This window comes from Nycticebus coucang, chromosome 17 (assembly GCF_027406575.1).
Source record: "Nycticebus coucang isolate mNycCou1 chromosome 17, mNycCou1.pri, whole genome shotgun sequence".
NCBI lineage: Eukaryota > Metazoa > Chordata > Mammalia > Primates > Lorisidae > Nycticebus > Nycticebus coucang.
In genome coordinates this window covers 74039026-74053829 of record NC_069796.1, presented here as the reverse complement: position 1 = coordinate 74053829, position 14804 = coordinate 74039026, and the positions used below count along the sequence as shown (strand labels likewise).

Below are 14804 nucleotides of genomic sequence, written 5' to 3'. Positions count from 1 at the left end.
AAGTGATTATGTCTTTATCTTTCTAGATTAGAGGTTCCATTATTTAAGGAATGCTTATTCGCTGCTACCTTTGCAACCAGTATCATGATAAAAAGCAGTTCCCACAAAGTATCTTGTATTAATATTTACCCCCACCTAAATGATTCTATATTCAAATTAAGAAAACACATGTTTCAAATCTCATGGAATTGAGGTGATGATTTGTGGAAATTATTACTCAGAGGCTTTTCTTTTCACTTACATATGTAACTACAAAATTTATTCAGTTTTTAAAAATTTACATTTTCAGACTTCATTAAACGAAGAGTGGTATGTTTCCTATATTACTCGAACAGAGGCAGAAGCTGCTCTTAGAAGGATAAACCAGGTATTGTGCTATAGTTTATTTTTAAATAGTTATAAATATTAATGGAAGAAGAAAAGAACTAGCTTGTATTAAGTGTCAATTATTTTGCTAGGTGCTGTTGCTACTGGGAGAGCCACTGGTGTCAGCCTCGCAGCTCCCACCATCCATAGCTATAGTCCTAGGACTTGAGAATCACTTGGCTGACAGAAAAATCTAAATTAGGCAGTTATTGGGTTAGCAGAATCTTAGGGGATTTTTTTTAACAAAAAGTGTTCATCTCGTTATAGGAATCATCTAGTGTCAGAAGGAGACGCTCTTCCCCCCCAAATTTCCAACAACTTACCAATTCCATTTTCTCTTAACACACAATTGCCATCCTCACAGATGTGAAAGGACCAATATTGGAAGAGACGGTACCAATGTTTAGCCCTTTCCCCCAGACATTTCTAGCCAGTCCTTTAATATAATAATAAGGTCTTAAATAGATTTCCTGTGGCCTGGTCTCAAACCTTAATCTTAAATCTATTTATCAAAAATGGTAAAGCAAAGATCCTTTATCTGTCACATCTGAAGTCTACAGCAGTAGTTCTCAACCTTAGCTGCACATTTCAACCCCCCGGGGAGCTTTCTAAAATCCTGATTCCTAGGTGTCACTTGGAGATTCTGATTTAATTAGTCCGGGGTGCTGTGTGGGCTCTGGGAGGCTTCAAAACTCCCCAGATGATTCTAATTTGAAGCCAAGATTGTGAATCACTGGTCCAGAGTATATTTGTTTAACAGAGTTGATCTGACTGGCTCGATTAAATTGGAATGAAAAAACACAAAGGAAAGCCATTATTACAAATAGATGGCTATTTAAAGCTATCAGATTCAGGTTAGGAAAAAGGAGTCATTTAAAGGAGTCCTTACTAATAAATTCTATTTTAATATTAGATCTTTACAGTATTAATATTATTAATAATTATACATATTATTAAGTATTAATAGCAATATTTTACTAAATGGAAATTTAAAGTACAGGATGAAACACAACACTACTTTAGTAAATATTTTTTTTTAAAGGATGATAAGAATGCAGACGGCCTGCATTCAATTTCGTGAGGTGTTTCATGAAAGTAAAGATCATGAGGTTTTTAAAGGGGTGAATTTCATAGGTATTTATTTGGGTGTTTCCTGACCTAGCTGTGAAAACAAAAGGTTAGGAAATTAGTTCACAGGAATCAGAAGATATATCTTGAGTTTAACCAATAAAGTCTTTATTTTTCCTGGCCTTTTATCCCCTCAAACCACCTATTATTTTTTTAATTACTGAAAAAAGATTCCTTTTTTTAATCAACAGACTTCACAGAGGTTGACTTGGAAATTTCTCCAGGACAATCTATACTGCTTCTTTCTTGATAACCAAAAAATTCATGACACTTGGGATCTGTTGTTTGGGAAACTGAATGTTGGCAGACTGACAGGTTTTGTAGTCAAGGAGACGCAAACAGTAACTGACAGGTTTTACAGATCCCTAGAAGGTTGTCTACTGCAACAAAAATAATGACTTTTACTGCTCTCATAATAACAAGAATTTATCCTTTTAGGATGGCACTTTTCTGGTTAGAGACAGCTCTAAAAAAACAATAACCAATCCGTACGTCCTTATGGTGTTGTACAAAGATAAAGTTTACAACATCCAGATCCGTTATCAAGAGCAAAGTCAAGTTTACTTGCTGGGAACTGGACTCCGAGGGAAAGAGGTAAGGATTTCAAGCTTCAACTTTCCCCCAAATTATCTGCATTATCTTCAAGGAGCCATGCTGTAACATTCTTTGGGAGTCTATACTATATGGTAACTTTAGAGTTGAATCCCTTAATTCATTTATTGGAAGCGAATAAAGCAAAATGTTTACAATGGCTATTTCTGCTGTAAGAATCTCTTCTATCTTTTATTCTATTTTTTTTTTTTTTTTTTTTTTGAGACAGAGTCTCAAGCTGTCACCCTGGGTAGAATGCTATGACATTACAGCTCACAGCAATCTCAAACTCTTGGGCTTAAGTGATTCTCTTGCCTCAGACTCCCAAGTAGCTGGGACTATAGGCGCCCACCACAACACCTGGCTATTTTTTGTTGTTATTGTTGCCATTGTTGTTTTAGCTGGCCTGGCCCAGGTTCGAACCCCAGCCTCAGTGTAAGTGGCTGGCGCCCTAACCACTGAGCTACGGGTGCTGCCGTATCTTTTATTCTAAATAATCTAAAATCACATGGGTAAGTTTTAAAATCAGAAGGAAAAGTTAGCATTTAAAAAATTTTAAAATCCAGTTAGATTGTGTCGTAGGCAGGTCCCCGCTATTGCTCATCTCTGTGACACAATTGTAATGTGGATTGCAGTATACTTCTAAGGATGTATTTCAAATGGATACCACTTGGGAAAGAGAAAAAACTAGAATATTTGCTGTGGCAATATTTGCTGTGTTATTTCTTACTGAAAATGGAGGGCTGGCTCTGCGAAGACAGCCAAATTGCCAAAGATAATTTTTCTCTGTTAGGCTGAGGTTTAGATTTTCATGCCAGTCACTTTTTGAGGAGTAATCATAATTGGAAGGAAAGAAACCTTCAGAGCTACTTTTTGTAAATGAAACTAACAACTAAAATTAATGGCCCAAACATGCTTTTTAAGTTCCTAATTCCAGGAGGAGGACCAGCTGCATCAAACATTTCTAGAATGAGAAACAGCATACCCACAACTTCCACTTCACTCTGACTACTTTTAAGTTACGGTAATGTTAGTGAGCAGAAAAATGCATGATTTTGGTCAAGGTTTGAATCACTGGTTCACAGTGGTAGAGCTACACAGACCCCATAGAAGGAGGGGTGTTTGCTCTCCAAGATTTCTCTTGGTTTAGTGTGGAAACACACCATGCAAACCACTCATTGCAGCTGCCATGGTGGGAGGCATCTAGCAGATTAGTCTCAAAGGAAGTTTGAAATCCTGTTTAGGGTACCTTCCTGACTTCTGACACATGCCCAGAAGGATGAATGGTGCTCTTACCAGTCTGGCCATCAGGACTAGGGTGATCCAGGGTAGGGAAGCAAGGACTTGGTTGCTGAGCCCTTGTGATTGTGGAGGTGGCAGTGGGGATACAACAGAGAGACGGTGAAAGAACGCTTGTGCTGTGCTATAGACACCACCTTGACACCGTCAGCCTTTGACTTCCTGATTCTTCATACTGCATAACATTCATTACCAACGACTGGGAGTGAGGTAGGGATCCAGAAACCAAAACTAAAGAACTCAACCTGAAGGCAAGGGTATTGTAATTAAAACATTTAGGGTAAATGACCCCCTCTGTGAAGTTTAAAAAATATATATTACACACTGTGTCACAGCCACACATGCACACAGTTTTAATCTTTTACCCATGTTTGTTGAATGTCTGTGAGGATATTTTTCCCCCAAAGTTCTATAGCAGAAATCATTGAACTATTTTCCACATTTTACATATTTTTCCCACAGTTGTGATAATTTCAATAGGTAGGATATATTATGCAGATAACAAAGTTAAGAGTAAAAATCATGTTATCCATTCCAATGTTGCCTTATCTCTGTATTTTGACTCTTTCAGGACTTTTTGTCTGTGTCAGATATTATTGACTACTTCAGGAAAATGCCGCTTCTGCTAATTGATGGGAAGAACCGAGGTTCCAGATACCAGTGCACCTTAACGCATGCTGCAGGGTACCTGTAGAAGTTAGCCAAGCAAACTGGCCTTCCTCCTGCTTCTGTTTCCAACTTGGACGATCAATGAACTTTGGTCAATGGATAAACACTTAGTACTGAATTGGACCCCTCATCAGGAACACAAGAGTTTTGTTCTTGTCCTTTATAAAAAGTATTTGAAATGAAGACTGTCAAAAAATCCCATAATTTATTTATTCTTCTTCAGTGTTAGTAAAGTGCATGAGTAACAATGGCCATACTTAAGGTCTAGTAGTGCACTGTAATAGTTCATTTTATATAGCTACATAAATAATTTGGGGCAAGTTTAAAAACACTGATACAGTAATAGTTATTGGTATCACATAAAACTGATAGTTTTTATAGCCAAACATCTTGTCAGAAGCATCATAAGTTTTATACATGTAATTTAAAAATTACTAAAATTCATTTTCTCAGCAATAATTTAAGAGGCCTCAAAAATATAATTTAATTCCTTCTCATTTGGTGTTTTTTGTTGGGGGGATTTATATGTACTTTTTTTTTTTTTTTTTGATTTATATGTACTTTTTAATGAAAAGATAAATGCATGTTGAGATAACTTCTGGGATTAAAATTATCTTTTGCTTTACCTTTTGGCTCCTAAAACAACTTCATTGACTTTATCCTTTAGACCATACTATTATGTTTTTATCTTAAAGCAAATTTAAACTCTGAATACCAAAAGAAAACATTTTAAATTTAGAGATGAGCTTTGGTGTTACCTGGGTTTACCCCCAGATTTAATTAATACACCTGGGTTTAATTGGCACTTCCCATCCCACATCCCCTCCACCTTCTTTTATCCTCCTCCCAACTCTAAAGGCATCGTATTAAAAGGTTTCCTGGGAAGATGAAGGAACAATGCTGATATACAGACTTTCCTATTAGATACAGTTCTCCTATTTCTTGTTATCTCTGATAGCTCCGTCATAAAGCCCCCTTTCCCCATCCTTCCCAAATAGGCCCAATATATATCCTTCAAGGCAATTCAATTTTTTCCTTCAATTTATAATTGCGCTTAACGAAAATAAGTAGGCATTAGCTGGAATGGTGGTTCATGCCCGTAATCCTAGCACTCTAGAAGGCTGAGACGGGTGGATCGCCTGAGCTCAGGAGTTCGAGACCAGCCTGAGCAAGAGTAAGACCCCCTTTCTTAAAAAATAGCTGGGGGGTTGTGGCAGGCACCACAGATAATATTCTCAGCCACCTAAGATAATCCCTTGAATCCAAGAGAATAAGGCTGCTGTGAGCTACCATGCCATGGCACTATACCTAGGGTGACAAAGTGAGACTGTCTCAAAAAAAAAAAATAGGCATTTAGCCAGATAAAAACCTGGCATTCAGCAGAACAATGACTATCGGTTGTTCTTCAAGTTTTTCCCTTTGGACCTTGGTTATTATTGCACAATTTTATTAACAACACAAATTTTTGGCTTCTCTGATTAATCCACAAGTTTTTCGAATGGAAAAGAGTATCTTGCATCTTCATTTCCATGAGCTAATCAAAGGAGCATTGGAAGGGATCTAAGAAGTCACCAAGTTAAAACTAAAGATCTGCTAAGGTAAGAAGTATGAGAGAAGTAGAGTTTTAACTGATAAAAATCTTGTTTTGCAAGACCTCATCTTTATAACCAGAAGTTCTCAATTTAGGGCCCAAAACTTGGGAGTTCTAAGGCTGGAAAACCTCCATTCACTTATGCGTTTATTCAACAGGATATTCAAAAAATATTTAGTGCCTTTTCTGTGTTAAACACTGAGCTGGCTGCTGGGCCGTGAGGACAAGACAGAGCAGATACCATGAGTTCTGTTACAGAATGAGCTCAGCTTGGGTCTTCCTTCATGGTATTCTACCCTTCATGTTCAAAATACCTAACACGAGGGACATGGTAGATTCCAAAGCAACCATTTGGTAGGAGCACTAAAACCACAATACAACAGCCCTCGAGAACGTGAAATATTTACAACTCTATATTATTTTTATTTTGTTTTTAATCATAGTAAACACATTAGTAAATTCAATTCTCCCATATATTTGTTAATACAACAATACAAACAAATTCACAACAAACAAAAAAGAAATCAGATAAAAAACCTGTTAGAAGCAAGGGATACATCTGAGATTTTGGACTCTTCATAGAGGGGCTTGTTTCCTTCCGTTTCTGTTAAGTCCTCTGTCTTTGGAGGATGACTGAAATGTAGAGTAAGATCACAAAGCAGTAACTGGGCGTGCTCTGTGTAAGACACAAATTCTATTGTAGCACATATGTCATAAACAATTATTATGTCTCTAAGTAGCTATCTCCTAGTTCGTAGGTTTTTTCAAGTGATTATTGATCAAACCACAACTTAAATGTACCCCATTTTGACATAAAATCAGATTTATGTACTATAAAATTAGTGACAAACATTTATTATACTAGAAGGGCTCTTTAGTTCAATTTACTCAGCTATCTTACTAAACTTGATTTATGCAAATAATAACGTTTAACCTTATTTTTATCAAAGTTATACATGGACATAGTATATAAAATCAGATAGGTCTAGAAGGCATGTTATAAAAAATTGAAATTCCTAGCAGGCATCCTCAAACTTTTTATTTTTTTTTTAGTTTTTAAATTTTTTAATATATATTTTATTTATTTATTTTATTAAATCATAGCTGTGTACATTAATGTGATCATGGGGCACCATACACTGGTTTCATAGACCGTTTGACACTTTTTAAACAGGGGGCCAGTTCACTGTCCCTCAGACCGCTGGAGGGCCGGACTATTGTTTTAAAAAAAAAAAAAACAAAAAAAAAACTATGAACAAATTCCTATGCACACTGCACATATTTTATTTTGAAGTAAAAAAACAAAACGGGAACAAATACAATCACACTGCCTCATGTGGCCCGCGGGCCGTAGTTTGAGGACCCCTGCTAGAGGCACTTTCAACCTGTTTTAGCTCACTTTGTTTTTCTTGGTTTTGTTGTTGTTTCATGTATACCTATGGGGTTTTTTGAGGGGGGTGGTATTTATCTCCATATCTCTAAATGACATGCCTATTTGATTTTATTTCAATCTTTGGTATTATTTGCTTCTGGCAACAGAAGAGTAAGCTACAACTCTTTCACTCACCCACTACTTCTCCAACATATAGGGTGTCCCAAAGCTCCCCCAGAAATTGGCCATAGAGAAAACGAGAAATTGTAGCTAACTGTACTTTTATTTACAATATATTCATTACAAAATGTCACAAAATATTTACAAAACGTTCTTATGTGTTGGCCACGTCTTTGTAAAATTTTTGCTAGCTCAATATTTAACATTTGAATGTTAATTATATAAATGCTCTTCATAGCAGAGTCTCTTTGCATGACATTTTCCCCAAGCTACCCCCAACCACAGTTAATAGCTGGTTTGCCCCCATTCTTTGGTTGTCAGAACATATCAAAAATGTCCCCCAGTTGAAAAATCTCTTGGTACAGTTAAAGCCTCAGCTATTCTATCACTGAACGTCTCCCCTCACCTCTCTTTCTGATCTGCTTCCTTGGTTGGTATAATAAGCTGTTGGTAACTTCCTGAGAGAGTAAAATTATGTCTGAAAATTTCCCTCTCTTCACTAAAAGGCTCAATTAGTAGGTTGACTGCTATAGAAACCTAGGTTGGAAATGACATTTCTTCAGACTTCCAAAGGCATTGCTGCATTGTCTTCTAGCTTCCAGTTTTGCTACTGAGAATTTTCACAATTTCAATTCATAATCTTTGTTTTCTCTTCAGAAGCTTTGCAGATCTTTTTCTTCTCACAACATTCTGAAATTTCACAATATTGTCACTTGTTATGGGTCTAATTTTATCCACTGTTTTGGGCTCTTTCATCGTAGAAAACCGTGTCCTTCAGCTCTGGGAAATTTTCTCACATTATTTCTTTAATCAAGTCCTCTGGGTCCCCTCTTTCTAACACTCATATTTACTGAATGTTGGACTTCTCTCACTTATAATCTCCCCATCCCCAACATTTTCTATCTCTGTTGTTTTGCTCTGCACTCTAGAGGCATTTTTTCACTTTATCTTTTAACCCTTGAGTTTTTCATTTCTACTATCACACTTGTAATTTCCAAGAGCTCCCTCTTGCTCTCTAAATACATTGTTCACAGTCTCCTATTCCTTTTTCAAACATATGACATCTTCTCTTTATCTCTGTGGATATTACTGGTAATTTCTTGAAGTTTCCATTATTTGTTTCTTCCTCATTGACTGAATCCATTTTTCTGTCTTTTCATATTATATGCATTCCTCAAATATTTGTTGTGTTATATTTAAGACTGTGACACTAAAAAGACAATTGGAGGCTCTATGCCCATGGTAGTCAATACTGTGTTGTTTTATTGGGGGATCCTCAGCTATAAGTATTTTTAAGTCTTCTCTTAGGCTTACAAGATTCCTGAAAGAAAAATCTACTTAGGGGTATAAATCTGGCAACCAGTATTTTGGTAGCCATATGTGGAAAAAAAGCCAGAGTTGTTATCACTCAGTACGTAAACATTGTTTTAATGTCCTTGTTTTTTTCAGTACAGTCCTCTCCCTCAACTTGTAGCTAGTGGCTCCAGGCCAGAGATCCCTTCTGTTAATCTTATTAAGTCTTCCATCACAGAAAAGGATAGCTGCTCAGCTCTCTGGTGGGCAAAGAGACCTCAGGGATCTATGGCTCTTTCCAGGGGTATCCAAGCTATTTTCTTTTTTGCCACTTTTACATTGGAAGAGTAAAAGTTGTCTTGGGTCACACAATGAATACACAAACACTAATGAAATCTGAAGAGCCAAAAAAGGTCCGTGCATGCTTTTCACAATACCCAACACCAAAGATAAGCAAAACAGTCCTCAAATAATCTGCATGTGGCCCTCGAGCTGTAGGTTGGACACCCACTAGTCCTCCTGTTATTAGGCCCACTTTACCACCACTTCCAGAGCACTCTAGTGCCATTAATGTCTTGAGCCATAGGGGCTATTTGTTGGCTTTACCCATGTAGGTTAGGGTTCAGATTTTTGGACTTTAGGGTTCAGACTTGTCTATTTGCTTCCATTTGGCTTTCTGCTTTGTTATCTCTTCTTGGGAACTCTGTACCTTGTGGATTTTGTCTCTTTACAATCACTGTAATTTAATTCTCATGCTTACCACTAGCTAGTTGCTTGATCTTGAGAAAGTTAATCTCTCTTTTCACATCTGTAAATGTGAATATTAATAGTTTTCTGCCTCACAGAGTTGTTATAGTAATTGAATGAGTTCATTTATGTAGAGCTCTTAGATGAGTGCCTGGATTATGGTAACTGTGTTAGTTGCTGACATTATTTGGCAGAAGGAGAGAATATGGAATGTTCAGTTAGTCCCGTATGTTTACCAGAAGTCTATCCTCCTAGTTTAGTTTGATAGGTGCCTCATATTCTAAATGCCTAATCTACCCACATGTCTCAGGAACACCTGTCCTATTTATTATTTCTGTTTTACTTCATTAAAGAATACTCCCCAAACTAGAATAATTAGACCATCAAGTGTGGCAGGAATCTAAAGTTTCTCTAATTATTTAAATGGGTTCAAGCATCCAGAAACATTTATTCATTTAATAAACATTTTCTAAGAATTTATCAAGGCACTGTGTTAAGTGCTGGAATACCCTCAAGAAGCTTACAGTTGAGTAGGGATAGGAAAAGTAAGCAAGTATGCAATTCTAAAATAGTGTGATAATTCACAGGAGAGGGTAGCAGGGATAACACACTGTCCTAAAAAATAGTTTTCTAATGTTAAGTGACCTTAACTACTATATATCTGTGCGGACAAAAACAACAACAACAAAAATCGAAGCCCTCTCAGCAATACCAATAAGCCAAGCAAGTTCACACTTGCACAAGTGAATCAGAAAGGATGCTATCTACTGTATTTCTTGGAAGTGAAATAATGGACCATAACCTAGTCTGTTTCAAAACTTTCATAGTGACCTAAATTAGAAGCAGTGAACCTGGTGTGTAGGTAGAGTTTAGCAATGGGTTTTCGGAAGGATGTATATGTTAAGGGACTGATACAAAAGAGAGCAAATGGTTCAGTATGGCTGGAACACAGAATGTGCAAGAATAAGATTAAGGAACTGGATGGAGGCAGGGGTATGATCTTAAGAGGTCATCTAGTCCATTCTAGGTGATTTGGACTTCATGGTGAGACAACAAGGGTTTTCTGCAGATTGGCATTTTAGAAAGAGAGTTTTCACTTTAGTATTGAGATAGGTTTTGAGAAATGCTAGATTAAGCAAAGCTAATCAGATTTCTTTACATGAGACTCTGCACAGCTTTTGTTAATATGCAGTCTGAATTTGTGAGAGAAATATATAGCACAAAACACTTCTCAGACATATCTGACTGTGAGAACATGGACTCTGTTTCATTACATGCCATCTACTGACACCTCTTCAGACAGCAGGGTTCACAGAACCAAGTCTGGGAAATGCTGCCCTAGGATGAACATGTGGAAAAGCATGACAGGCACTCACTATTTGGTGCCTAACTAATAGTCACTCCTCTCTTCTTCTTGATGGTACAACTTGATTTTGTTCGAGGTACTCCTCTCCCCAGCTCCAGCAGTAAGTCCTGAATGGTCCAATCTGGTCTTGGCAATCCCAGTCCCCTTGGCCATGGCTGATGTAGGCATTCGCAAGTGATGCAAATCTAGCCAATGAAAGGACAGGGCAAATGTGCTGGAGGGATTTGGGAAAAGGCTTATATAAAGAGACACAGGCAGAGGCAAGAGCAAAGACAGTGTCTGAATTTGGCTACCTCTGAAGATAATACCATGAGGAGTGGTAAAGGAAATGTGACAGAGCAGAAAAATAAAAAGACCCTGGTTCCTTATGAAATCTTTAAACCTATAAATTAACTTCAGGGCTATCCTACCTTGGATCTTCTTATTCCTTATTGCATAAGTCATGTTAAGTTGCTATTGTGTTACTTATAGCTGAAGACCTTATAACAGACACAGAGGCTATCTTTAAATATCCAGGAGTTGTTAGAAGAAAAACTACATATTCAGTGTAATTTTCATGGTTAGAAATAGGACTCATAGATGAATAGGAGGACAGACTTCAGCTAGTTCATAAAGAGGAATTGTCTAAAATGGAATGGGTTGACTGATGAGATAGGAAGTCTTCCAATACAAGAAATCTTTGGACAGGGATAGATTAACCCTAGAAATATTCAACCACAGAAATATGATGTGCCTAGAACAAAATAACAGAATATGTCTGTGAGGTGAGTGACTAAACATTATGGCCTACTAATGTCTACTCTGTTTAAAATGAAGAAGCCTAGGGCGGCGCCTGTGGCTCAGTGAGTAGGGCACCGGCCCCATATGCCGAGGGTGGCGGGTTCAAACCCAGCCCCGGCCAAACTGCAACAAAAAAATAGCCGGGCGTTGTGGCGGGCGCCTGTAGTCCCAGCTTCTTGGGAGGCTGAGGCAAGAGAATCGCTTAAGCCTAAGAGTTAGAGGTTGCTGTGAGCTGTGTGACGCCACGGCACTCTACCCGAGGGCGGTACAGTGAGACTCTGTCTCTACAAAAAAAAAAAAAAAAAAAAAGAAGAAGCCTAAATCATAGAATCAAATTTATACTTTTTAATTAGGAATAAACTTCAGGGGCTTAGTAAGAATTCATGGATAAAGAAGCTGAATTTTGTAGAAGGTGACACTACACCATAATGGTGTGTTTAAGGGAAGGAAGTCAATTCAGAGAGATTAGTTGGACAAAATGATAAACTTGGTTAGTGTCAGAGATAAGAATCCAGGTCTGCTAACTTACAGATCAAACATAATTCATCTCTAGAGATCTAGTTCATATTGCAATGCAAACTTTTTTAAGAAATGAGAAGTCCAAATTAGTGGGCAAAATTCAGTTATATCCCAGTAGAAGCACAAATTGGCTCTGCTATTTATTTTATAACAACACATTTTAATGTAGTGATTCAATACATACCTTTCATCTTTTTCAACTCCAAAGAAATTGTGTGAATGTTTTTGATTATGGCTTCCACATTTAGCTTATGTTCAGTAACATTATTCTTAAACATCTGATTTTAAAAGAGAAACAAAAAATATAAATGAGAAGAATTTATGTGCACTTTAAAAATATTTAAATTTTCAGTATTTCTAAAAGAAAAATCTGTTATTTCGGAAGTGAAATAATTGTTGAAATTAAGACTATACATATATACTTAGAATTCTAACATAAGGTATCAATTTTACATAAGTTCCAACTAGAATTCTTAGCATAAGGTTTTTTTTTTAATCAAACCAAATACACAAGATGTGGCTCACAACAGAAATGGTCTCTTTTTCAAAAAACCTCACCACTTATAAACTACCAGTTTAGTAATTAATTATAAGATCTTCTCTAATTTTGTTTATGTAAGTCAGTGTCTATTTCTAACTTCTTCGTGAATGACAGAGTCCACATATAATTTAAGTACACCGGAAAACTCAGAGTAAGATTTGATTATAAGTCATTAACTGAGAGGATGACAAAATGGCTACTTTATCTTCGGGTAAAATTAGGATAATTAACACATTTTAATTTTGGTTAACTGAAAGGTATAAATTAGCCCATTACTATGTTATATATACACAGTACATGTAGTTAAGCAGTTGTCAGATACAGATACATGGAGAGCTGGGTCACTAGATACTAACCTTCAGTCATTCAAATTTCTCAAAGTGACTTGAAAAAGTAAACCTCAATTAGCACACACAATTCCAGCAGAGTGAAAGGTGGACAGTTGTGGGTCAGGCCACTTGTCCACAAGAATGAAAACTGACTAACCTTTAAGCCAATTCTTGCTTCTGCTTTTCCCCAGACTGCAGGAATTTTATCCTTTCACTCACTTTAGAGACACTGTAAAAGAACTAATTTTGTTTTCCAGACATCAGTGAATAAAATACACTTTGAATCTACCTCTAAGCCCCCATCCCTTAAAAATGAAATATCAGCTCTTTCTTGGGCATGCCAAACCTAAAGATTCACATTTGAGGACAAAAGAGAGATGATTTTTTAAAGGGGGGGAGCAGAAGAGGGGTGGAATTAAAGAACTTTGAAAATGAGGAATAAATATACAAAAATTAAACCATATAATAAAACAGAAGTAGAAATTAAATGATTAGCGAAATGTCCAAGATAGCGGACTCTCCACGCCTCAGGTGTCTGGCAATCCAGGGCCCGCCGAGGGCCCAGTGGGTGGAATGGTGGCGTCAGAGGGCACAGCAGTGTCCACAACACGCTGGACTGGACCCAGGTCAAGCCTGCTCCAGGGGGCCCGGCCAGGTTGATTGCACAGGGAAAGCAGAGGTCGGTCATTAGACACTTCAAAGGGAGGGGAGAAGTGGCGACCAGGGTCGCGGGCAGGAGTGAGGGATCAGAGGACAAGATGTTGTAGGCTGAAGGCACTGATGCCACTAAAGCACTATCGCCCAGCCAGAGGACGCCGCTCCACCCCTCAATCCCGTGGAAGATTATTGTTACTGCAGTTCCCAGCGCAAAGGCCAAGTCGCCCCCTACCCCCATCGGCCCAGCTGACACCGATTTGGACCCCCGGGTCTTCTGATGAAGAAGGCACCCAAGGCATCTGAAAGGTTAGTCCTCACCCTTCCAAACCAGATTGGGACGACCTAACAAGCGCTCAGAGTGACCTGGGTCTAGGGACAACCACCATTCCTGACCGCCCCCTCTTGACCCAACCGACGGCACGGGGAGCCCTAGGCCGGTTGAGGGCACCGGCCCTCAGGCCAGCCCACCTCACCGCCCTGCTGGGCCGCTAAAGACGCAAACTCAGGCATCCCGGAGACGCCAACAGTCCTCACCCTCCGGAGCCAAATTAGGAAACTTCAAAATCAGTTAACGCTCAAGACCCAGACCAGCGAGGCCAACCGTCACTGAGTTTATGGCTGCAGGGCAGGTGGGCGGGGCTGTGACTGTGACGCCGTGCGTCCTGATTGGCCAGCTTGCCGCGGGGCATGCTGGGAGGTGTAGTCCCAGGTTAGGCCCAAGGGCGAACGGAGAAGGTTCTGGATGCCAGGCTGCACGTGACTCCCGCTGCCCTGCGGGCCCTGGAGGTGCTGACGTTTCTCACCTCCTGTATGCCAGGCAGTGCTCTAGGTACTTTGCAGAAGTCATCTGCATTTAATTTGCATGGTGAGATTAAGGCCAGACTCAAGACTGAAGCTGCCTGGATATGAAGCCTATACCATTTCTTGTTTAGCCCTCTAGAGATGCAGCTAAGCAACGGAAGCATTCTGAGTGCAAATGCGCTCACCTTTCATATGGGGTGATGATAACCACCTTCCAGTGTTACTGTGAGGATTAAGTGAGGTAATGCATCGGAGGTGCTTGGCAGATGATAAGTGGAGCGTAAATGTTAGCTGTTATCATCCCTATAAATATTTACAGATGGGTAAAGAGACAGGTACAGTGGGTTTTTTGTTTTGTTTTGTTTTGTTTTTGCCAAGTAGAAAAACTGGAATTCAAGCCACCTTTGCTTGTTTCCAAGAGGAATCTCTGATGCTGCAACCACTGGGGATGGCCCAAAGACTTTTGTTGGTGGCCAGGGCAATTGGGGAGCTCAGGCCTCCAGCATAAGGCGCTACACAATAAGTCTATGCCTTCTCTATGCCTCCCCTGTACCGGGCACCAGCTTTTTGAGCCA

General features: G+C 38.7%; 2 protein-coding genes across 3 annotated transcripts in view; one reads left to right on the top strand and one right to left on the bottom strand.

The window, feature by feature from the left end:
* Positions 1-4531, top strand: part of LCP2 (lymphocyte cytosolic protein 2) — a 47674-nt gene extending 43143 nt beyond the window's left edge. For both annotated transcript variants that reach the window (XM_053566630.1, XM_053566631.1), the window contains 3 exons: positions 290-367; positions 1933-2088; positions 3956-4531. In XM_053566630.1, the coding sequence (XP_053422605.1) occupies positions 290-367; positions 1933-2088; positions 3956-4078 (357 nt within the window). In that variant the 3' untranslated portion in view covers positions 4079-4531. The remainder of the gene's footprint in view (positions 1-289; positions 368-1932; positions 2089-3955) is intronic.
* Positions 4532-6070: 1539 nt separating this feature from the next.
* C17H5orf58 (chromosome 17 C5orf58 homolog) lies at positions 6071-14055 on the bottom strand. The gene is made up of 4 exons (XM_053566629.1): positions 13963-14055; positions 12929-13011; positions 12086-12179; positions 6071-6320 (listed from the first exon to the last, which is right to left on the bottom strand). The coding sequence occupies exons 3-4, from the start codon at positions 12177-12179 to the stop codon at positions 6169-6171; spliced, it is 246 nt and encodes an 81-aa protein (XP_053422604.1). The 5' UTR covers positions 12929-13011; positions 13963-14055; the 3' UTR covers positions 6071-6168.
* Between the last annotated feature and the right edge of the window lie 749 nt (positions 14056-14804).